The sequence below is a fragment of the Aotus nancymaae genome, unplaced genomic scaffold (genome assembly GCF_030222135.1).
Source record: "Aotus nancymaae isolate 86718 unplaced genomic scaffold, 86718_ANA_hifiasm-v0.15.2.pri h1tg000019l, whole genome shotgun sequence".
Classification (NCBI taxonomy): domain Eukaryota; kingdom Metazoa; phylum Chordata; class Mammalia; order Primates; family Aotidae; genus Aotus; species Aotus nancymaae.
In genome coordinates this window covers 37,268,730-37,292,821 of record NW_026988431.1, presented here as the reverse complement: position 1 = coordinate 37,292,821, position 24,092 = coordinate 37,268,730, and the positions used below count along the sequence as shown (strand labels likewise).

At 35.3% G+C, this 24,092-nt stretch overlaps 1 protein-coding gene across 5 annotated transcripts in view; it reads right to left on the bottom strand.

The window, feature by feature from the left end:
• Positions 1 to 24,092, bottom strand: part of TRPC1 (transient receptor potential cation channel subfamily C member 1) — a 78,400-nt gene that overhangs the window by 30,356 nt on the left and 23,952 nt on the right. Inside the window, exon 1 of one of the 5 annotated variants that reach the window (XM_064378779.1) lies at positions 6,865 to 7,066. The exons of the other annotated variants lie outside the window; for them this stretch is intronic. Within the exon in view, the coding sequence (XP_064234849.1) occupies positions 6,865 to 6,869 (5 nt within the window). The 5' untranslated portion in view covers positions 6,870 to 7,066. Of the gene's footprint in view, positions 1 to 6,864; positions 7,067 to 24,092 lie in introns of those variants that run through there. 5 annotated transcript variants of the gene reach the window in all.

Here is a 24,092-nt window from a genome sequence, read left to right as displayed (position 1 = left end):
AAGAAACTTATACACATATAATTAGTATTTTAATCTATAATTTTCAAAAATTTATACTTAAGTATTATAAAATTAAAAGAAAGAAAAACTACAGATATATTTATTACAAGTTAACCTCCATAAAAAACTTAAAACAAATATCTTGATATATAAATATTGAAAAACCTTGCTATCCATTGCTTTTTAGAAAATTGTTTTACTGTCTCTTTTCATACATTCAAAACATCCTTGTTTAATGCAACTTGATTAAATTAGTATTTCTGAACCAACTTTTTTTTAAGAGACAGGGTCTCGTTCTGTCAGAGTGGAGTGGAGTGATCACAGCTTGCTGCAGCCTGGAACACCTGGGCCAAGGGATCCTCCCACTTCAGCCTTGCAATTACAGGTGCATGTCACTACACCAGGCTAATTTTTAAGCTTTTTATAGCGACAGGATCTTGCTATGTTGCCCAGGCTAGTCTCAAACTCCTGGCCTCAAGTAATCCTCTCACCTTGGCCTCCCAAAGTGCTGGGATTACAAGTGCGAGCCACTGTGCCTGGTTTGAACTCAACATAATTTTAAATAAAATATACTAATAACATAAATTTTTAATATGATGTGGATTTGATGACTAATAAATTTTTTCTTTCTCAGTAATAAAAATACTTTTTTTTTTTGAGATGGAGTCTTGGTCTTGCTCTGTCGCCAGGCTGGAGTGCAATGGTGCAATCTTGGCTCACTGCAACCTCCAACTCCCTGGTTCAAGTGATTCTCCTGCCTCAGCCTCCAGAGTAGCTGGGATTACAGGCACGCACCACCATGCCCAGCTAATTTTTGTATTTTTACAAAATTAAATTTTGTACATAATCTAGGCCGTGCAAGTTAGAAGTTAAGACTAATAAAGCTAGGCCTACTGCAGCTTTGCATGCAGCGAAAGAGATGAGGTTTCACCATGTTGGCCAGGATGGTCTCAATCTCCTGACCTCATGATCCGCTCACCTCAGCTTCCCAAAGTGCTGGGATTACAGGTGTGAGCCACCATGCCCAGCCCATAAAAATACTTTAATATGCTCAAAATATATAATACATTGTTCATTCATCCAGGTTATGAATTTCAAAGATGTTTCAAATCTTAAGAGTGAAATCATTTACTTATGCACAATCCCTAGCTAATGGGAAAACACTCGATTTGCCATCTATAAATTAATATTCATATTTCCATACCTACAGAGAAAACAAACTAGAAAAATTTTACTATAGTTCTTCATTTATAAATATATAAGTATAATTCTTAATTTTCACATTTAGTAGATAATATATAATGCATATTTTTCTTTTACTATAAATACATGCTTATTATAAAACATAAAGTAAGCAGTTTGGAAAATGATACTCCAGAATCCTCATCCTCCCATCACCTCCCAACTGCAATCCTCAAAACTAGTCATTTTACAGAGAATTGTGCATATCCTTCCTGATATTTTCTATTCACATAAGAACATAATCAGACATAATATATATAAAGGAATAGCTTGCTTTTTAAAAAATGTAACATATCATGAACCTCTTCCTATGTCACCACATACAGATCCCTCTCATACAACTGGATGGAGGTCTATAAGCTCTCCATCAATAAACAACTAGGTTGCTTCTAAGTTTTTTCTGCTATAAAAAAATGCAGCAATGGATATTCTTTAGTTTGCATATCTTTTATGCATTTTGAATTTCTGGGGAATATGGCAATTGTATTTTAAATTCTGATAGATGTTTCCAAAGCAATAAAAACAAGCAGAGCTCATTTTCTCCAACAGCTTAATTAATACTGGGTATTACCAACTATTTCAATCTAATAGAAAACAGAATTTTATAAGTGGTTTAAAATAAATTTCTTTAGATGCCTGAGCATCTTTTCATCTTTAATATTCATTTATACTGCCTGTTCATATTCTTTGGCCCATTTTTCTAATGATTTTTTATCTTTCTTTTAGTCAATTTATAAGATCTCTACATATCAAAAAAATTAGCCCATTGTCAAATCAAAAGTGATTCAAATACTTTTTTTTTTTTAAGTCAGACTCTCATTCAGTTACCCAGGCTGGAATGCAGTGGCACAATCTCTGCTCACTGCAACCTCCAGTAGCTGGAATATTAGGTGCATGCCAGCACATCCAGCTAATTTTTGTATTTTTAGTACAGACTGGGTTTCACCATGTTGCCCAAGCTGGTCTTAAACTCCTGGGCTCAAGTGATCCACCCACACTGGCTTCCCAAAGTGGTGGGATTACAGGGGATTTAAATACTCTTAATCTAGTTTGTTGTTTATCTTTCTATTTTGTTCGTAATAAACTTTTCTATGTGGACATTCCAAATCTTCATTTAAACAAATGTATTGATATATTCCTTATTTAGCTTATAGGTTTAATGTCTTACTTAGATACAAAAGTAATCCCGTATAATGCATTTTTAAGAAAGCCATATTCATGAAATTCAGTTATGATCTAGTTATTCAATTAATAAGTATATTAAGGATTTCTGAAAAGATATTTGCCTACACTATAATATCAAAAAACTGAGACAAAAATATGTAATTATGCAACTTATCCTTCTGTTTCCCACAATACATCTACATCAATTAATTTTATCATACAGTTTCAAAAATAGACTTTTGTATTATCCTACTTTATCATGTCTCAAGATATAGTAAGGATTAATCACAAAATGCAAAGGAAGAGTAACTTCCAATAATAGTGGAAAGAAGAGGTTGGTAACTATTTGTATCAGACTTATAATGAAACACCATTATGTGGAAAGCATTTCTGACAAATAATGAAACCACTTGCTTCATAAGATCTATCAATTTTGGTACTCAAAACACCATTAAAATAATAGTATGAAAAGATCAATAAATCCCCTCCACAAAAAAATACATAAAACTGAACAAAATTATCCAAAAAGTCTAACCATTTCAGCCCACTGGAAACTGTTTATTGAGAATTGTTGATTGTTAAAAAATTGCCAGTGCTGGATGGGCACGGTGATTCACGCCTGTAATCAAGCACTTTGGGAGGCTGAGGCAGGCGGATCACGAGGTCAAGAGATCGAGACCATTCTAACCAACATGGTGAAACCCCTTCTCTACTAAAAAATACAAAAATTAGCCGGGCGTGGTGATGCGTGCTTGTAGTCCCAGCTACTCGGGAGGCTGAGGCAGAAGAAATCACTTGAACTGTGAGGCAGAGGTTGCAGTGAGCCAAAGGTTGCAGTGAACCCGAGGATGCAGTGAGGTGGAGGTTGCAGTGAGCCGGAGGTTGCAGTGAGCCGGAGGGAGGTTGCAGTGAGCCAAGATTGCACCACTGCACTCCAGCCTAGTGTCAGAGCGAGACTGTTTCAAAAACAAACAAACAAACAAACAAACAAAAGCCTGCCAGTACTTCAGGCAAGAATGGCCTTGCCTAACTGCCTCCATCGCCTCTGTCCCCGTTCAGTCAATGAGGTTTCTAGTTTTGTCAGCTTGTAACCAGTGTACTTGTAGTTTTATGCCAGGGTGCCAAAATCAGTTTAATGGGAGGCAAAAAGCCTATAGCTCCACTGGCTGAAAGTGATGGACTTGGTGGAAATGGACAGAGAAAACGTGCAGTTTTGCAGTTTTTGCAAGCAAGACTGAGGTTGCAAACCAAGTTGAAGCAAGCAGTGGATCAACCAGAAACTTAACAGGGAGAACATAGAAATGAGAAAGCCATAAATGGATTCACATAAGGTCTCCACAAATTCCTTTCTTAACTAGAAAATTAGTTATGTGTGGGGAACATCAGAGAGTTGGCAAAGTGAAAAGACCAAAAAAAAAAAAAAATTAATAAATGCCCACAACTTCAAATGCATTCCCCAACTAACCCGCAGATTGATCAGCAGACAGTAGAAACTTTATGGGCTCAAGGTGCATTAGTACAACCTCAGCCCAAGTCTTTGGCTGAGGTATGTAGACACTGAAAGAGTGCTTAGGAATCAAAGCTAAACAATAAAAATGAGAATAAAACACAAACAAAGCACAGACATCAATAAATGTACACTACAAGGAGACAAATTCTGTAGGCTAGGCAAGTAATGTAAAAAACCACAAAACTTAGGAAAAAAGTATGCAGAGTTGCTACAATACATAATGAAATTTCTTTGTTTTCAAACAAAGAAATACTAGATATTCAAGGAAAAGCTGCCTCCCTGAGGAGCAACATTAGAGGTTTACTACTATGGGGAGGGGTGATAGACTTCATTAAAATAATCCAATCCATAACTAAAAAAATAAGTAACGATAACAAGCCCCAGGAAAAGGGATAGGTGGGGAATAGCACACAGAGTTGCTACCATATTATCTAGAATGCCCAGTTTCCAACAAAAAAATTAAAGGACATGCAAAGAAATGGAAAAGTATGATCCATACTCCCAGAAAACAACAACAAAATGCCTGTAGAATGACCAGATGTCAGATGGAAATCCATGACCCATGCCCTAGGAAAAAAAAAATCTGCCTGCAGAGTAACCAGATGTCAGATTTAAGAGAAAAAGATTTCAAACTAGCCGTTATAAATATGCTCTCAGTACTAAAAGGACAGCATGATTGTGGAAGTAAGCAGGGTAAGAGGACAATGTCACATCAAATGAAGAATGTTCATAAATGGAGAAATAATGAAAAAGAATACAATGGAAATTATGGAATTAAAAAATACAATGACTGAAATTAGAAATTCACTAGAGAGGCTTGCTATGGGTTGAACTGTATCCCTCCAAATTTCATATGCTGAAGTTCTGTCCACCATTACATCAAAATATAACTATTTGGAGATGGAGTCTTTAAAAAGGAAATTAAAACACAATGAGAACATCAAGGTGGGTCTAAATCTAATATGACTAGTGTCTTTACAAAAGAGAGAAATTTGGAGACAGGCATGCAAACGAGGAGAATGCCATGTGAAAATGAAGAAGCTATCTACAAGCAAAGGAGAGAGGCCTAGAACAGCTCCTTCCTTCACAACCGTCATAAGAAATCAACCCTGACAATATCTTCATTTCTGATTTCTAGGTTCCAAAACTGTAAAACAAAACAAAATTTGTTTGTTTTTTATTAAGATGGAATCACACTCTGCTGCCCTGGCTGGAGTAAAGTGGCACGATCTCAGCTTGCTGAGTCTCTGCCTCCAGGGTTCAAGCGATTCTCCTGCCTCAGCTGCCTGAGTAGCTGGGACTACAGGTGTGTACCACCACTCCCAGCTAATCTTTTTGTATTTTTAGTTTCACCATGTTGGCCAGGCTGGTCTCAAACTCCTGAGCTCAGGTGAACTCCCACCTTGGCCTCCAGAAGTGCTGGGATTACAAGTGCCGGCCACTGTGCCCAGCCACAAAATTTGTTTTTTAAGCTACTTTAGAGTATCTCATTATGGCAGCCCTAGAAAACTAACCCAGGGCTCAACAGTAGCTGTGAACTGGCAGAAGAAAGAATTAGCAAACTTGAAGATATATTGATACAGATTATGAAAGCTGAAGAACAAAGAGAAGAAATAATGAAGAAAAATGAATAGAGCCTAAGAGAGATGCAGAACATCATTAAGCATACCAACATGCTTATAATGGAAGTACCATAAGAAGAAAAGAAAAAGGAGAAGAAAAATATTCAAAAAAATAATAGCTAACAACTTCCCAAATTTCGTGAAAAACAACCAACACATCCAGGAAGCCCAAAAAACTCCAAGTAGGACAAATGCAAAGAGAACCACAAACAGAAACATCATAATAAAAGTGCTGAAAGTCAAAGACAAAATCTTGGAAGCAACAAGAGAAAAATAACAGGTCACATACAAGGGAACCTGAATATTAATAGCTGACTTCTCAGTAGAAACGGATGCCAGAAAGCAGTGAGATAACATATTCAAAGTACTCAAAAAAAATTTAAAAATTATTAATGATAAATCCTAAATCCAACAAAGTGAATGTTCAAAAATAAAGGAATAATAAAAACTCTACTAGAAAAACAAAAACTGACAAAATACATTGCTACCAGAACTGCTTTACAATAAATATAAAAGCACATTTGTCAGGCTGAAAGCAAGTGATTCCAGATAGAAATCCTAATGCACACAAACAAGCAACACAGTAAATGTAATTATGTAACTATAAATCATATTTTTTCCTTTAAACTCATGCATTTTTTTCAAATTTCCATATAAAGCATTAATACAAAAGGAATTAGAAATCTATATTTTTTTCTCCTTTTATAGCTTAACTGATTTAAAAAGCAATTATATAGAATATTTATAGACTAGAAAGTAATGTTTGGCCTATAACATACAGAAATATAACATATTTCTATTTACATTTGGTGTAAATATTTTCCAATAACAGCATATAGTAGGTAGGTGCAGCCAAAGTTGTAATGAGCTAAGGAAATTACTAGAGATGGTAAAGTAATAATTATAACAATGTTTTCTTGGGTTAGTAATATTAATAGATATAATATGTATAACAAAAATATTACAAGAAAGGAAAGAAAATACAAATGTATTGGAGTAACATTTTTATATGTTATTGGTATTAAGCTAGTATAAATCTGAAGCTGCTGGGCACAGTGGCTTATGCCTATAATCCTAGCATTTTGGGAGGCCAGCGGGTGGACTGCTTAAGTCCAGGAGTTCAAGATCAGCCTGGGCAACATGGTAAAACCCCATCTATACCAAAAAAAAAAAACAAAAAAACCTGACACTGACTTTGACAAGTTATGATGTATATGGTAAGCCCTAGAGAAACCAGTTAAAAAAAAAAAAAAAACTCAAACACAGTGAAAAAATCATTAATAAAAATGCTACATGACATAGTTTGGATATTTGTTCTCTCCAAACCTCATGTTGAAATTTGATCCTCAATGTTGGAGGTGGGGCCTTGCTGGAGATGTTTGGGTCATGGAGGTGGATCCCTCATGATCAGCTTGGTGCCATCCTTGTAGTAATAAGTGAGTTCTTGCTGTATTCATTGTCACAAGATTTGCTTTTTAAAAAGAGCCTGGCACCTCCTTCTCTCTCTCTTGCTCCTTTTCTCTTGCTATGTGACATGCTTGTTCTCCCTTAGCCTTCTGCTATATTTGGAGGCTTCCTAAGGTCCTCAACAGAAGTAGATGCTGGCACTATACTTCTTGTACAACCTGCAGAACAATGAGCCAAATAAACCTCTTTTTTTGTAAACTACCTAGCCTCAGGTATTCCTTTATAACAATGCAAATAGTCTAATAAATCACATTAGAAAATGTACTCAAGGCAAAAGAAAGCACTAATGAAGAAACAGATGAACAAAAAAGGCATGAAACACCTAACAAACAAAAAGCAGACACAGAAAACAAGTAAAATGGAAAGCATAAATACAACTATCAGTAACATTAAATATGAACAGCTTAAACAATCCAATCAAAAGGCAGAGGCTGTCAAAATATATTTTTTAAAAATCCAAGTACATGTTGTTTACAGAAGACAGACTTTAGATTCAAGGACACAAATAGATTAAAATTAAGAGCTGGAAAAGGTGTATAATGCAAACAGCAACAACAGAAAAATTTTAGTGGCTATGGTAATATCAGACTTTAAACAAAAAAAGTTACTAGAGATAAAGAGGGATACTTTATAAGGATAATAATAGAGTTAATCCATCAGGAAGATACAGCATGTATATGGCTGGGCGTAGTGGCTCATGCCTGTAATCCCAGCAATTTGGGAGGCCGAGGCAGGTGGATCACTTGAGGTCAGGAGTTAAAGACCAGCCTGGCCAACACAGTGAAACCCCATCTCTACTAAAAATACAAAAATTAGCTAGGTGTGGTGGTGCATGCCTGTAGTCCCAGTAACTTGGGAGGCTCAGGCAAAAGAATCACTTGAACCCAGGAGTCAGGGGTTACAGTGAGGCGAGATTGCACTGCTGCACTCCAGCCTGGGTGACAGAGTGAGACTGTCTCAAAAAGAAAAAAAAAGGAACATAAAACATCTATAAACATGTATACAACTAATAATAGCACCAAAATACATGAAGCAAAAACAGACAAAAATGGAGAAACAACGTGAACAATAACAGCTGGAGACTTTAATATCCCACCTTCAATAATGGAGAGAACAATGAAGCAAAAGATCAGCAAGGAAATGGAAGGCTTAAACAACATTATAAATGAACTAGATGTAACAGACACCTACAAAACACTCTATCAAACAAGGGCAGATTATATACTCTTCTCAAGTATACATAAAACATTCTCCAGATTAGACCAGATGCTAACACCATAAGGGGGAAAAAAACTTCAATAAATTCAAAAGGACAGAAAAAACACAAAGTATGTTTTCCAACCACAATGGAATAAATTAGAAATCATTAACAAGAAAGTTATGTAAAAAACCCACAAATATGTGAAAATTAACAACACACTCTTAAATAATCAATGGGCTTAATAAATTAGAAAGAAAATAAAAAACTGAGATGAAAGAAAATGAAGACACAACATATAACAAGTTATAGGATTCAGCTAAAGCAGTGCTTAGAGGGAAATTTATGGATATAAATACCTATATTAAGAAAGACAAGGCCAGGCACAGTGGCTCATGCCTGTAATCCCAATGCTTTCAGAGGCTGAGGTAGGATGACTGCTTGAGGCCAGTAGTTCAAGACAAGCCTGCACAACATTAAAAGACCCCCATCTTGGTGAAACCCCATCTCTACTAAAAATACAAAAAATTAGCTGGGCACGGTGGCGCGTGCCTGTAATCCCAGCTACTCAGGAGGCTGAGGCAGGAGAATTGCCTGAACTCAGGAGGCGGAGGTTGCGGTGAGCCGAGATCGCGCCATTGCACTCCAGCCTGGGTAACAAGAGCGAAACTCAGTCTCCAAAAAAAAAAAAAAAAAAAGACCCCCATCTCAAAAATAAAAATGTTTTAAAAATAGAAAGAAGAAAGATCTCAAATCAGTAACCCAACCTACCTTAAAACAGTGGCAGAAAGAGTAAAAGCTATAAGGGTTCTTTATAAGGTGATTAAAATGTTCTAAAATTGACTGTGGTGATAATTTCACATACCTATAGACATATGAAAAACCACTAAATTATATATTTTAAATGGGTGAATTGTATGGTATGTGAATTCTATCTCAATAATGCTCAAAAAGTAAAGATGAAGTAAAAATTTTTCCAGATATAATTTTCAGGTAGTAGGCTTGCCATACTGAGAATGCTAAAGCTGAAAGGAAAGGGTAACTGGAATCCACAAGAAAAAATGAAGAGGGGCAGAAATAGTAATCATGTGGATAAACACAAAAGACTATATATGTGAATATTTTTTCTTTCCTTGCATTTCTAAGAACATAAGATTGTTTAAAGGAATAATTATAATATGGAATTACTGTGTTTATAACATATTTAGATGTAATATATGTGAAAATAATGACACGAAAAAGATGGGCAGCAAAGTTGTTATATATTTTAAGTTGATATTAATTTGAAATAGATTGCAATACACTAAAGATATATACTGTGATCTCTAAAAGAAAAAATTCTCAAATATCTAAAAAACACACAGAGGAAATAAAAAGGTATACTTTTTAAATACAAAACAGCAGAGGAACAGAGGAACAACAACAAAAAGACATGAGAAATATAGAAAGCAAATGGCAAAATAAAAAACATAAATCTGTCATACCAAAAATTACATGTGAGTGAACTAAACATTTCAATCAAAAGGCAAAAGATGTTAAAGTAGATAAAAAGCAAGATCTAATAGTACACTGTCCAAAAAAGACTATTTAAGAAAAACAAACATACTGAAAATAAAGGGTTGGAAAAAGTGCCATGTAATCAGTAACCATGGGAGAGGTAGAAAGGATAAATTAATAGTAGAAGGAATATACAGCAATTATAAGTGTATATCACCTAGCAACAGAGCCTGAAAATATACAAAGCAAACACTGACATAGAAAGAGATAACAGAGCAAATGTAGTTAGACATTTTAATACTCTTTTCCAAGAAATTGATAGAAAACTAGATAGAAAACCAGGAGGGATATGTAATATTTAAACAGTATGAAACAATATGACCAAACTGAAATTTATAGAACATTTCCCTAAACAGCAGAATGCACATTATTTCAAGAGTATATAGAACATTTCCACATTAGATCACATGCTGAGCCATGGACCTACTCTTAATACATTAAAAAGCCATAAAATCATACAAAGTACATTCTCCAAATTAAGCAATAGCTTCTTGGCTATGACATCAAAAGTGCAAATGACCAAAAGAAGAAAAAAGATCAACTGGACTCCATCAAAATTTAGAACTTTTATTCTCAAAGGATACCATCAGAAAAACACACACACACACACACACACACACACACACACACTTCATCAATTTAAAAAATCAGATAACCAATTAAAAACTGGGAAAGCAATTTGAACAGACATATATCTAATAAAGATAAGCAACCAACCAAAAGATGTCATTCATATGAAGTATCCAGAACAGGTACATTGCTAGGGACAGCAAGTACCTAGCAGCCACTGGCTAGGAGAGTGATTGCCAATGAACATCGGGTTTCTTTTTGAAGTGATGCACAACTTTGTGAATATTCTAACAGCTGAAATGTACACTTACGATATATAAATGATATCTCAATAAAGATATTATTAAAAATAAGTATAATCTCTAACCACAACAGAATTAAAGTAAAAATCACCAGAAAAAGAAATCTAGGAAACTCTCTAATTTGTGAAAGTAAAACAGCACATTTTAAAGTACTCCATGGGTCATGAGAATGAGAAGACAACTCACAGACTGGGAGAAAATATTTCAAAAGACATACTGGACAAAGGACTGTTTAATATTTTTAAGACTCAACCATAAGAAAGCAAGCCAATTTAAAAATGGGAAAGATCTAAATAGATCTTTTTAAGTTAGCTATGAACAGTGAAAATAAGATTAAGAAAATAATTCATGTACAATAGTATCAAAAAGTATAAAATACTTAGGAATGAGTTGTAAAAATAAAGAAGCACAAGACCTGTACACTGGAGACTACAAAATATTGCTGAGAGAAATTAAGTAAAACCTATTAAATGGAGAGATATACCATGTTCAATACTTGGATAATTCAATATTTTTAAGACGGCATTTCTCCCTAAAAGATTCAACACAATCTCTCTCAAAAATCTAAGCAGATGTTTTTGTAAAAATTGACAAATGATTTCCAACTTTATTTGGAAATTTAAAGGACACAGAATATATGAAATTTTCAAGAAAAAGATTTTAAAATGGAGGACTTACAGCATGTATTAGGGTTCTCTAGAGGGACAGAACTAATGGAATAGATATATACACACTCTTAAATAATAAATAAAGGGGAGTTTATTAACTATTAACTCACACGAGCACAAGGTCCCATAATAGGCCATCTGTAGGCTGAAGAGCAAGGAGAGCCAGTCCGAGTTCCAAAACTGAAGAACTTGGAGTCCAATGTTCAAGGGCATCCAGTACGGGAAAAAGATGTAGACTGGGGCCAGGAGCAGTGGCTCACACCTGTAATCCCAGCACTTTGGGAGGCCAAGATGGGTCAATCACTTGAGGTCAGGAGTTTGAGACCAGCCTGGCCATCATGGCAAAACCCCATCTCTACTAAAAATATAAAAATTTGCCAAGGGTGGTGGTGCATGCCTGGAGTCCCATCTACTCAGGAGGCTGAGGAAGGAGGATGGCTTGAACCCAGGATGTGGAGGTTGCAGTGAACTGAGATTGTAGCACTGTACTCCAGCCTGGGTGATAGAGTGAGATTCCGTGTCAGAAAAAAAAAAAAAAAAAAAAGATGTAGGCTGGGAGGCTAGGCAAGTCACTCTTTTCACATTTTTCTGCCTGCTTATATTCTAGCAATGCTGGGAACTGATTAGATTGTGCCTACCCAGATTAAGGGTAGGTCTGCCTTTCCCAGTCCACTGACTCAAATGTTAATCTCCTTTGGCAGTACTCTGACAGACATACCCAAGGTCAATACTTTGTATCACTCAATCCAATCAAGTTGACACTCAGTATTAACCATCATACAGTATATGATTTTAAAACTTACTATAAAGCTATAGTAATCAGTACAGAGTTATACTGGTATAAATATAGACATATAAGCATTCCTTTTTCTCCATAACCTTGCCAGCATCTCTGTTATTTTTTTACTTTTTAATAGACATTCTAACTGGTATGAATGGTATCTCATTGTAGTTTTGATTTGCATTTCTCTAATGATTGGTGATATTGAGTCTTTTTTTATATGCCTGTTGGCCCCCTGCATGTCTTCTTTTGAAAAGTGTCTGTTCATGTCCTTTGCCCACTTTTTAATGGAGTTACTTAAGTTCCTTACAGGTTGTGGATATTAGGTCTTTGTCAGATGCATAACTTGGCAAATATTTTCTCTCATCTGTAGGTCATCTGTTTATTCCCTTGATAGTTTCTTTCATTGTGCAGAAGCCCTTCAGTTTAGTTAGGTCCCACTTGTCAATTTTTGTTTTTGTTGCAATTACTTTTAAGGACTTAGCCATAAATCCTCTGCAAAGGCCCTATCAAGAAGAGTATTTCCCAGGTTTTCTTCTAGGATTTTTATAGATTGAGGTCTAATGTGTAAGTCTTTAATCCATCTTGAGTTAATTTTTGTATATGGTGATAGGTAGGGATCCAGTTTCATTCTTCTGCGTATGGTATGGATAGTCAGTTATTCCAAGCACTATTTATTGAATAGGAAGTCTTTTTCCTCATTGCTTATTTTTGTTTACTTTGTCAAAGATCACATGGTGGGGGTGCAGTTTTATTTCTGGATTCTCTATTCTGTTCCATTGGTCTGTGTGTCTGCTTTTGTACTGTATCATGCTGTTTTGGTTACAGTAGCCTTGTGGTATAGTTTGAAGTCAGGTAATATAACTCCAACTTTGTTCTTTTTGCTTAAGATTGTTTTAACTTTTCAGTTCTCTTTTGGTTCCATATGAATTTTAAAATAGTTTTTTTCTAAATCTGTGAAAAATGATGTTGGTAGTTTGACAAGAATAGCACTGAATCTGTAAATTGCTTTGGGTAGTATGGCCATTTTAACAATGTTAATTCTTCCTGTCCATGAGTATGGAATGTTTTTCCATTTATTTGTGTTGTCTCTGATACTTTTCCAGTAATGTTTTGTAGTTCTCATTGTAGAGATATTTTTACCTCCTGAATTAGCTGTATTCTTACATATTTTATTCTTTTTGCAGCTATTGTAAATGGAACTGCATTCTTGATTTGGCCCTCAGCTTGAACATTGTTGATGTACAGAAATGCTGCTTGAAGATCAGCTGTTTGAAAATACACATTCAGAGGAGAAAAAAGACAAAAGAGCAAAAACGAGCAAAGACTGCCTATAAGATATAGAAGAGTACCTCAAAAGACCAAATGTAAGAATTCCTGTGTTTAAGAGGGAGCAGATCAAGAACAAGGGATAAAAAGCTTATTCAAAGAAATACCAACAGAAAACTTTCCAAACTTGAGAAAAATATAAATATCCATGTACAGAAAGGTCTTAGAACACCAAACAGATTCAACTCATATATGACATATAATAAAACTCACAAAGGTCAATGACAAAGAGAATATCCTAAAATTAGCTGCAGAAAAGAAGCAAATAACATATAAAGAAGCTCCAATTCATCTGGAAACAGACTTCACAATGGAAACCATGCAGGCAGGAGGGAGTGGAATGGCATTTTCAAAGTGCCCAAAGTGGGGAAAAAAAGCCCTGCCATCCAAGTATTTTGTATCCAGAAAAAAATTGTTATTTAAATACGAAGTAAAGTCTTTCCCAGACAAATGAAAACAGAAAATTCACCACCACCAGACCCACCTTGCAAAAAAACACTAAAGGGAATTTCTTCCATCTGGAGGAAAATACAAAATACTAGTGTGCAAAAGACAAAATGTTCAAGGTATTAAAACCACTGGTAAAATTAAGTACACAGACAAACACAGAATAATCTATTACTGTATTTATGGTGTACTATCCAGTCATAACTCTAGTATAAAGCTCCAAAGACAAATTTATCAAAAACAATGACAGCTACAGCAACCTGTTAAGAGATCGGCAATATAAAAACATATCAATTAAGATAACTAAAAGTCAAAATGTTGGGAGATTAAGTTAAAGTGTAGAATTTTTTTGCGTTTTTTTTTTTTTTTTTGCTTTTATTTCCATTCTTTTGTCTGTGCTCTAAGTTAATTGTCATCTCTTTAAAATAATTTGTTATATCTATAAGATTTTTTGCAAGAATCATGGTAACGATAGTATAAAACCTATAATATATTCACTAAAAATAGACATCAATAAATTAAAATATACTGCCAGAGATAATCACTTAACTACAAAGGAAGACAATTAGAAATAAAGGAAAAGAGAAGTCTCAAAACAAGAAGAAAACAAGTGATAAAATGGTAGCAGTGAGTCCATACTTATTTATAATCATACTAAATGTAAATGACCTCAATTGTCCAATTAAAAGGCATAGAGTGGCTGGGGCATGGTGGCTCATGCCTAAAATTCCAGCACTTTGGGAGGCTGAGGTGGGCAGATAACGAAGTCAAGAGATCAAAACCATCCTGGCCAACAAGGTGAAACCTTGTCTCTACTAAAAATACAAAAAAAAAAAAAAAAAAAAAAATTAGCTGGGTGTGATGGCATGCACCTGTAGTCCTAGCTACTCAGGAGGCTGAGGCAGGAGAACTGCTTGAACCTGGAGGCAGAGGTTGCAGTGAACTGAGATTGCACCACAGCACTCCAGCCTGGTGACAGAGCGAGATTCTGTCTCAAAAATAAAAATAAAATAAAAAATAAATAAATAAGGCACAGAGTGGCTTAATGGATAAAGACGTAAGACCCAACTATATGCTGCCTTCAGAGAACCCATTTCACTTACAAATATACACAAAGACTCAAGCTGGAAGTTAAACATATTCCTTGTAACTGAAAACTAAAAAAGATCAGGAGTAGCTGTACTTACATAAGATAAAACAGACTACAAATCAAAGACTGTAAAAAAAGAAAAAGAGGGTCACTATATAATGATAAAGGTAGCAATTCAGCAAATATAACAATTATAGATATCTATGAACCCAACACCAGAGCCCCCAAGTATATAAAGTTAACACTTGCTTTTAACTTTTACTGTATTGTAGTAACAGTTAGGAGACTCTAATATGCCACTCTTGTAATAGACAAATCACCTAGACAGAAAATCAACAAAGCAAGAGAAAATTAAACTATGCACTAGATCTAATAGACCTAATCAACATTTATTAGAACATTTCAACCTATTGCTACAGAATATACATTCTTTTCACCAGCACATGAAACATTTTTCCAGAACAGACTGTATCTTAGGCTACAAAACAAGTCTAAACAAATTCAGAAAAACACAAATCACATCAAGTATCTTTTCTGACCACATGATATAAAACTAGAAATTAATAATAAAAGGAATTTGGAAAATACACAAACATATGGAAATTAAATAACATGCTATTCAATGACCAATGGGTAAAGAAATTAAGAAAAGTTAAAAATTTCTTGAAACAAATGAACATCAGAATACAATATACCAAAATCTATGAGATAGAGCAAAAGCAGTACTGAGAGGGAAGGTTATAGCAATAAATGCCTATATCAAAAAAGTAGAGAGAGTTCAAATAAAAAAATCTAACAATGCCCCTTAAAGAACTAGAAAATCAAGAATAGGGCAGACACGGTGGATCACACCTATAATCCCAGCACTGTGGGAGGCTGAGACGGGCAGATCACTTGAGGTCAATAGTTTCAGAGCAGTCTGGCCAACATGGTAAAACCTCATCTCTACCAAAAATACAAAAATTAGCCAGGCATGATGGTGCACTCCTGTAGTCCCAACTACTCGGGGGGTTGAAGTGGGAGAATTGCTTTAACCCAGGAGGCAGAGGTTGCAGTGAGCCAAGATCACACTATTGCACTCTAGCTTGGGTGACATGGTAAAACTCCGTCTCCAAAAAAAAGAAAAAAAAGAAAGAAAGAATAAACCAAACCCAAAATTAGTAGAAGAAAATAAATAAAGATCAAAGCAGAAATATATGAAATTAAAATTTTTAAAAATATGGAAGAGGCCAGGCATGGTAGTTCACATCTGTAATCCTAGCACTTTGGGAGGCCAGGGCAGGCAGATTACTTGAGTCCAGGAGTTCAAAACCAGCCTCGGTAACATGGTGAAACCCAAACTCTACAAAAAATACAATAATTAGCCAGGTATGGTGGCACGTGCCTATAGTCCCAGCTACATGGAGGGCTGAGGTGGGAGGATTGCTTAAGCCTAGGAAGTCAAGGCCGCAATGAGCTGTGATCATGCCACTGTACTCCAGACTGGATGACAGAGTGAGACCCTGTCTCTAAAAAACAAAAACAAAAACCACAGAAGGTCAATAAAATGAAAAGCTGGTTTTTTGAAAAGATAAACAAAATGAACAAACCTTTAGCTAGACTAAGAGATATCCAAATAAAATAATTAAAATTTAAAAAGGAGATATAACAACTGAAACCTCAGAAATACAAAGAATCATTAAAGAATATTATGAACTACTATATGCAAAACAAATTGGAAAACCTAGAAAAAATGGATAGATTCCTAGACACACACAACCTACCACAATTGAAACATGAAGAAACAGAAAACCTGAACAAATGATAATGAATAACAAGATAAAAGCCATAATAAAAAGTTTGCCATCAAAGAAGTGCCCAAGATCTGATGGATTCACTGTTGTAGACTACCAAACATTTAAAGAAAACTATACCAATCCTACTCAAACTCTTCAAAAATACTGAAAAGGAAAGAATACCTCCAAACTCATTCAAAGAGGCCAGCATTACCCTGATACCAAAACCATATAAGGAACCAACAAAAAAAAGAAAATTACAGGCCAATATAGTTTGATATATTGATATAATATGAACATAGATGCAAAAATCCAGCAAACTGAATTCAACAACACATTAAAAGATCATTTGTCATGATCAAGTGGAACAAGGATGATTCAACACATGTGTGTCAGTAAACATAATATATCACAATAACAGATTCAAGAACAAAAACCATATGATTATTTCAATGGATGCCAGAAAAGCAGTCAATAAAATGCAACATCCCTTTATAACAACAACAACAACCAAAAAAAAAAAAAAAAAAAAAAAAAAAACCCTCATCAAAGGTATAGAAGGAATACACTTCAAAACAGAAAAAGCCATATAGCATACTCAACAGGGAAAAATTGAAGGCCCTTCCTCTAAAGTCTAGAAAATACAATGATGCCGACTTTCACCACCATTATTCAACATAACACTGGAAGTCCTGGTCAGAGCAATTAAGCAAGAGAAAGAAATAAAGAGTATCCAAATTGGAAAATAAAAAGTCATATTAGTCATTTTCCAAATTGGAAAATAAAAAGTCATATTCTCAGATGACATGATCTTATATCAAAAAACCCCTAAATTCTCCACCAAAAAACTATTAGAAATGATAAATTCAGTAAAGTTGCAGGATAAAAAATCAACATGCAAATTCAGTAAAGTTGCAGGATAAAAAATCAACATACAAATGTCAATAACATTTATATATAACATAACTGAACAGTATGAATCTCAAAAAGAGTGATTTTTGTATGAGAATGAATGAATAATATAGGGTCAAAGAATAATCTGAAAAATAAATCAAAAAAGTAATCCCATTTACAATGGTTACAAAAAAAAAATCCTAGGAATCAATCTAAACAAGTGAAATATCTAGGCAAGGAAGACCACAAAACTGATGAAAAAAATAGAAGAGGACACCAAAAAATGGAAAGGTATTTCAAGCTCACATACTGGAAGAATTAATGTTGTTAAAATGACAATACTACCCCAAGTAATTTTGAGATTCAATGCAATCCTTATCAAAACACCAATGACATTCTTCAGAGAAACAACAACAAAAAAATACTAAACTTTATATGAAACCACAAAAGACTCCAAATAGCAAAGTAATCCAAAGCAAAAAGAACAAAGCTGGAAGCATCACACTACCTGACTTCAAAACACACTACAGAGCTACAGTAACCCAAACAGCAGGGTACTAGCATAAATACAGACACACAGACACATGGAACATAATACAGACCCAGATATAAGTCCACACATTTACAATCAACTCATCTTTGACAAAAGTGCCAAGAACATATTTTGGGGAAAGGACAGTCTTTTTAATCAATGATGCTGGGAAAGCTGGATTAACTATATATGAAAGAATGAAATGAAACTAGGCCCCAATCTCTCATGACACACAAAAACCAAATCAAAATGGATTAAAGACTTAAATATAAGACCTCAAATTAAACACTGGGGAAACTCTTCAGGATACTAGTCTGGGCAAAAAATTTTTTGTGTGTAAGAACTCAAAAGCACAGACAATCAAAGTAAAAATAGACTACTGAGATCACATTAAGCTAAAATACTTCTACATAGCAAAGAAAACAAAAGTGAAGAGCCAACTCATAGAATGGAAGACTATATTTGCAAACTATCCAACTGACAAGAGATTAATAACCAGAATATATAAGCAGCTCAAATAACTCAGTAGCCAAAAAAACAAACAAAAACAAAAACAAATTATCTGATTTTACAATGGGCAAAAGATCTGAATGGATATTTCTTTTTTTTTTTTTTGAGATGGACTGTCACTCTGTCATCCAGGCTGGAGTGCAGTGGGGTGATCTTGGCTCACTGCAACCTCCACTTCTTGGGTTCAGGCAATTCTTCTCCCTCAGCCTCCTGAGTAGCTGGGACTACAGGTGCGTGCCACCACACCTGGCTAATTTTTTTGTATTTTTAGTAGAGATGGGGTTTCACCATGTTAGCCAGGCTGGTCTCTAACTCCTGACCTTGTGATCTGCCCACCTAGGCCTCCCAAAGTGCTGGGATTACAGGTGTGAGCCACCACACCTGGCCGGTTATTTCTTAAAAGAAGACATGCAAATGACCAACGAGTATATGAAAAGATGCTCAACATCACAAATCATCAAAGAAATGCAAATCAAAATAACAATGCAGTATCATCTCACTCCAGTTAAAATAGTTTGTATCAAAATGACACACAATAACAAATGCAAGCAAAGATGTGGACAAAGGGGAACTCTCACACACTGCTGGTGGAAATGTAAATAATTATAGCCACTATGCAGAACGGTATGGAGGTTCTTCAAAAAACTAAAAATAGAACTACCATATGAGAGTAGTGGGGGTGTTAGGAGAAAAAGAAAAGAAAGAAAGAAAGAATGAATAACACCTAGTATTTGATAGCACAACAAGGTGACGATAGTCAATAATTTAATGGTATATTTATTACCTATATTATAAAAGAGTATAATTGGATTGCTTGCAACATAAAGGATAAATGCTTGAGGGATGGATACCCCATTTTCCATGACATGAATATTACACATTGCATGCCAGTATCAAAATATTCCATGTACCCAATAAATACATAGATGTACTACGTACCCACAAAAAAATTTTTTTTAACTATTATACTTTAAGTTCTGGGATATATGTACAGAACATGCAGGTTTGTTACATAGGTATACATGTGCCATGGTAGTTTGCTGCACCCATCAACTTGTCATCTAGGTTTTAAGCCCTGTATGCATTAGGTATTTGTCTTAATGCTCTCCCTCCCCTTACCCACCCCCCTGACAGGCCCTGGTGTGTGATGTTCCCCTCCCTGTGTCCATGTGTTCTCATTGTTCAACTGCCACTTATGAGTGAGAACATGCAGTGTTTGTTTTTCTGTTCCTGTGTTAGTGTGCTGAGAATGATGGTTTCCAGCCTCATCCATGTCCCTGCAAAGGACATGAACTCATTATTTTTTATGGCTACATAGTATTCCATGATGTATATGTGCCACATTTTCTTTATCTAGTTGATCACTGATGGTCTTTTTGGTGGGTTCCAAGTCTTTGCTCTTGTAAATAGTGCTGCAACAAACATATATTTGCATTTGTCTTTATAGTAGAATGATTTATAATCCTTTGGGATTATTTTAAACATATTTAAAAAAAAACTACCATATGATCCAGCAATTCCACTATTAGACATATATATATATATCCAAAAGAAAAGAAATCAATATATCCAAGAAACACCTGTATTCCCATGTTTATTGCAGCACTGTACACAATAGTCAAGATATGGACTCAACCTAAGTGCCCATCTGTGGATGAATGGATTTAAAAACATGGTATAAATACATAGTAAAAAATTATTCAGCCATAAAAAAGAATGAAATCCTGTAATTTGCAGCAACATAGCTGGAACCTGAGGCCATTATGCTAAGTGAAATAAGCCAAGTACAGAAAGACAAATTTCACATGTTCTAATTTGTATGTAGGAGCTAAAAACAGTAGATCTCATGATAGAGAGTAGACTCGTGGTTACCAGAAAGGAAGGATAACAGATGGATGAAGAGGAAAGAAAATAATATACATGTATTATTACCACTGAACTGTATACTTAAAAATGGTAAAAATGGTAAATTATAGACATATATTTTATCTCAACAAGAAATAAACATTTTTTTTTTAAACTACAGTAAGAAACCACTACACTTCTGCTAAAATGACTAAGATAAAAAAGACTAACAATATCAAGTTTCAATGAGTATGTGGCAGAATTAGAACCATCATACCTTACCAGTAAGAATGTAAAACTGTTTCCAACCACTTTGGAAAACAGTTTAATGACTACTTAAAAAGTTAAACAGACACTTACCATATGACCCAGAAATTCCATTCCCAGGTGTCTACCCAACAAAAATAAAAACACATCCAAACAAAGACTTGTATGTGAACGTTCACTGCCAAAAACTGGAAACAACTCAAATGTTGACCAACTAGTGAGCAGATAAATAAAAGGTAGTATTATATCCACACAATGGAATGCTACTCAACAATTTTTAAAATGAATTACTGATATATGAAATAATATAGGTGGACCTCAAAAATATTATAAGCAAAAGAAGCCAGAGATATAAGTCACCACATTTTATGATTCCATTTATATGAAATTTCTAGTAAAGAAAAGACTACAGAAATAGAAAAATCAGTGGTTGCATGGAGTTGGAGATGGAAGCAAGGATTGACCATGAATGAACAGGCAAGAAAGAACGTTTTCCAGTGACAAGAAATGTTAGAATATTAGATTATGGAAATAGTTACACACTTTATACATACTACAAAATATCCATTTCCACACTTTAAAAAAAGCCTTTTTTGAGGCCCTATGGAGTTAGGTGATTATGTTCTGTGTAACTTTCTGGGGTTTTGGTTTAATCCACACCAATATATGAATATGGAAATATGTAATTCTCTATGTCCAAAGTACTTTTAAAACACTAATTTCATATGGTTCAACCTAAATATTTGGGCAACTATAAAAAGAACTGGAGTAAATGAAGCAAGATTAGTAACAGGCAAGTAAACTTAACAAAAAAAAGGGAAGAAAACATGAATGGAATTTTGTATAGGCAGAAACTGGGAGAGATTTCTATCATGTGACTAAGCCATTGATGAGACATTTCTTTTCTTCTTCTTCTTCTTCTTCTTCCTTCTTCCTTCTTCTTTCTTCTTCTTCTTCTTCTTTTTTTTTTTTTGAGATGGAGTTTTGCTCTTGTCACCGAGGCTGGAGTGCAATGGCACGAATTTGGCTCACTGCAACCTCTGCTTCCCAGGTTCAAGTAATTCTCCTGCCTCAGCCTCCCAAGTAGCTGGGATTAAAGGTGCCTGTGCCACCATGCTCAGCTAATTATTTTGTATTTGTAATACAGAAGGGCTTTTATCATGTTGGCCAGGCTGGTCTCGAACCCCTGCCTCCCAAAGTGTTGGGATTACAGGTGTGAGCCACTGCACCCAGCAAGATCCACATTTCTAACCAATGGTAATATTAGCCATTAAGGAATATGTATAGAATATCAAACTAGTAACAGTAGTTAGCTCCAGAGATGAAAAGAAAAATTGGAATTGAACAATACTTCCCTTTAGAGATTCTGGCAATATGGAAGCATCATGTCATAATACCTAAATCTTGCAGGCTATATTATTCATTCATTCTCATACCAAAATCACTCTCCTTGGAGATTCATACCATTCAGTTATTCCAATACTCCCTCATCATGATCACTGTCATTTCCTACCTCCGTGTCACTCTTGTATATTCATTGAGGACTGTGGCACCAAGCTGTCTCTCTCTCAAGCCATTTTCCTGCCACCAATGCCAGAAGAATTCCATATCCCTAAGATGACCCCAGCTAACATCCTACTCTCTTGGTAGATACTGAGCAAAGTGTTACAAATTCATTTGCCTTCAGGGGTGTTGTTGGTAATAATATGAATAAAGCTGAGTGTACATAGGGCTTACTGGCATTCTAATTCAAAATTATAAAAAACACTATGCAAGTTAAACAAAGCTCTTCTGCAAATTAAATTTAACTGGCAATCCATTTCTTTGCTATCTTTCCCAATTCCGGTGTTTCTCAACTTTTTAAAAATTGTGGTCTTCCATTAATAGATAATAGACTCCTTCTTTAAAGTTATTTGAAATTTCAAAATACGTCAAATACTGAGACTAAAACCAAACCACAGCAATTATATTACTGAAAATGTTTTTCTAAACTACAACAGTTCACTACCCTTCCCCTGGCCCATTAGGAAATACTACCCTGAAAACTATACCATCTCTGAAATTTAAAAACCAATTATCTCTCCTTTTTTTTTTTTTTTTTTTTTTGAGACAGAGTCTCACTCTGTCACCTAGGTTAGAGTGCAGTGATACAATGACAGTTTACTACAGCCTCAACCCCCTGGGCACAAGCGATCCTCAGCCTCATGCATAGCTGGGATCACAGGTGCAAGCCACCTCATCTGGCTATTTTTGTAGAGACAAGGTCTAGCCATGTGGCCCAGGATGGTCTAGAATTCCCTGACTCAAATGATCCACCTGCCTTGGCCTCCCAAAATGCTAAGACTACAGGCATGAGCCACCATGTTCAACCATCTCACTTTCTTATTTCTAATTCTTATTCTTATTTGAAGTATATTGGCTCTTCAAATTCTGAGAAACCTTCCTATTTCTCTTTTTACTAATTTTTTTTTTAAGACAAAGTCTCACTCTGTCACCCAGGCTGGAGTGCAATGGTGTGATCTCAGCTCACTGCGACCTCCACCTCCCAGGTTCAAGCGATTCTCCTGCCTCAGCCTCCAGAGTAGCTGGGACTACAGGCTCATCCCACCACACCCAGCTAATTTTTGTATTTTTAGTAGAGATGAGGTTTCACCAAGTTGGCCAGGCTGGTGTCGAACTCTTGACCTCAGGTGATCAGCCTGCCTCTGCCTCTCAAAGTGCTGGGATTATAGGCATGAGCCACCATGCCGTCTCTTTGTACTAATTTTGTCAACCTCCTTTTCTTCTGCAGCTCTACTTAGCAATTCCCAGAAATTACTTAAGTCAGGGGTCCTTGTCATTTCGTATAAATGTTTTCTCAAAGATCATTAACAAAATCTCTCAAGCTCTACTGTTAATGTTCCAAACCATTTGCAGTTTCCAAATAAACCACAATCACATGCTGTACTTTCTGCCTAAAATAGCTTTCAATGTTTAACTCTTACTCATACTTAAAGATGTATGTCAAGTCATAGCTTCCCTAGTTAGACAGAAAATAGTTTTGATTGCTTTATAAATGAGATAGGAAGTGGTATCTCCACTCCTTCTATGACCTGGAACTTTTCTTGGATTAATAAACTCTGCTTCTAAAAAGCAAATAGTGCCCCTGCCAGCAGGAATATGAGATAACTTCATTCATAATCTGAAGGATTTTTGCAATTATTCAGCATTTGGTAAACATTTCTTTAAAAATGCAGAACACATTGTATAAAGCAAAGGAGCTACAAGTTTGGCTTTAATAAGTCACCCCAGCATTTCTTAAAAACTGCACAGAAAAAATACC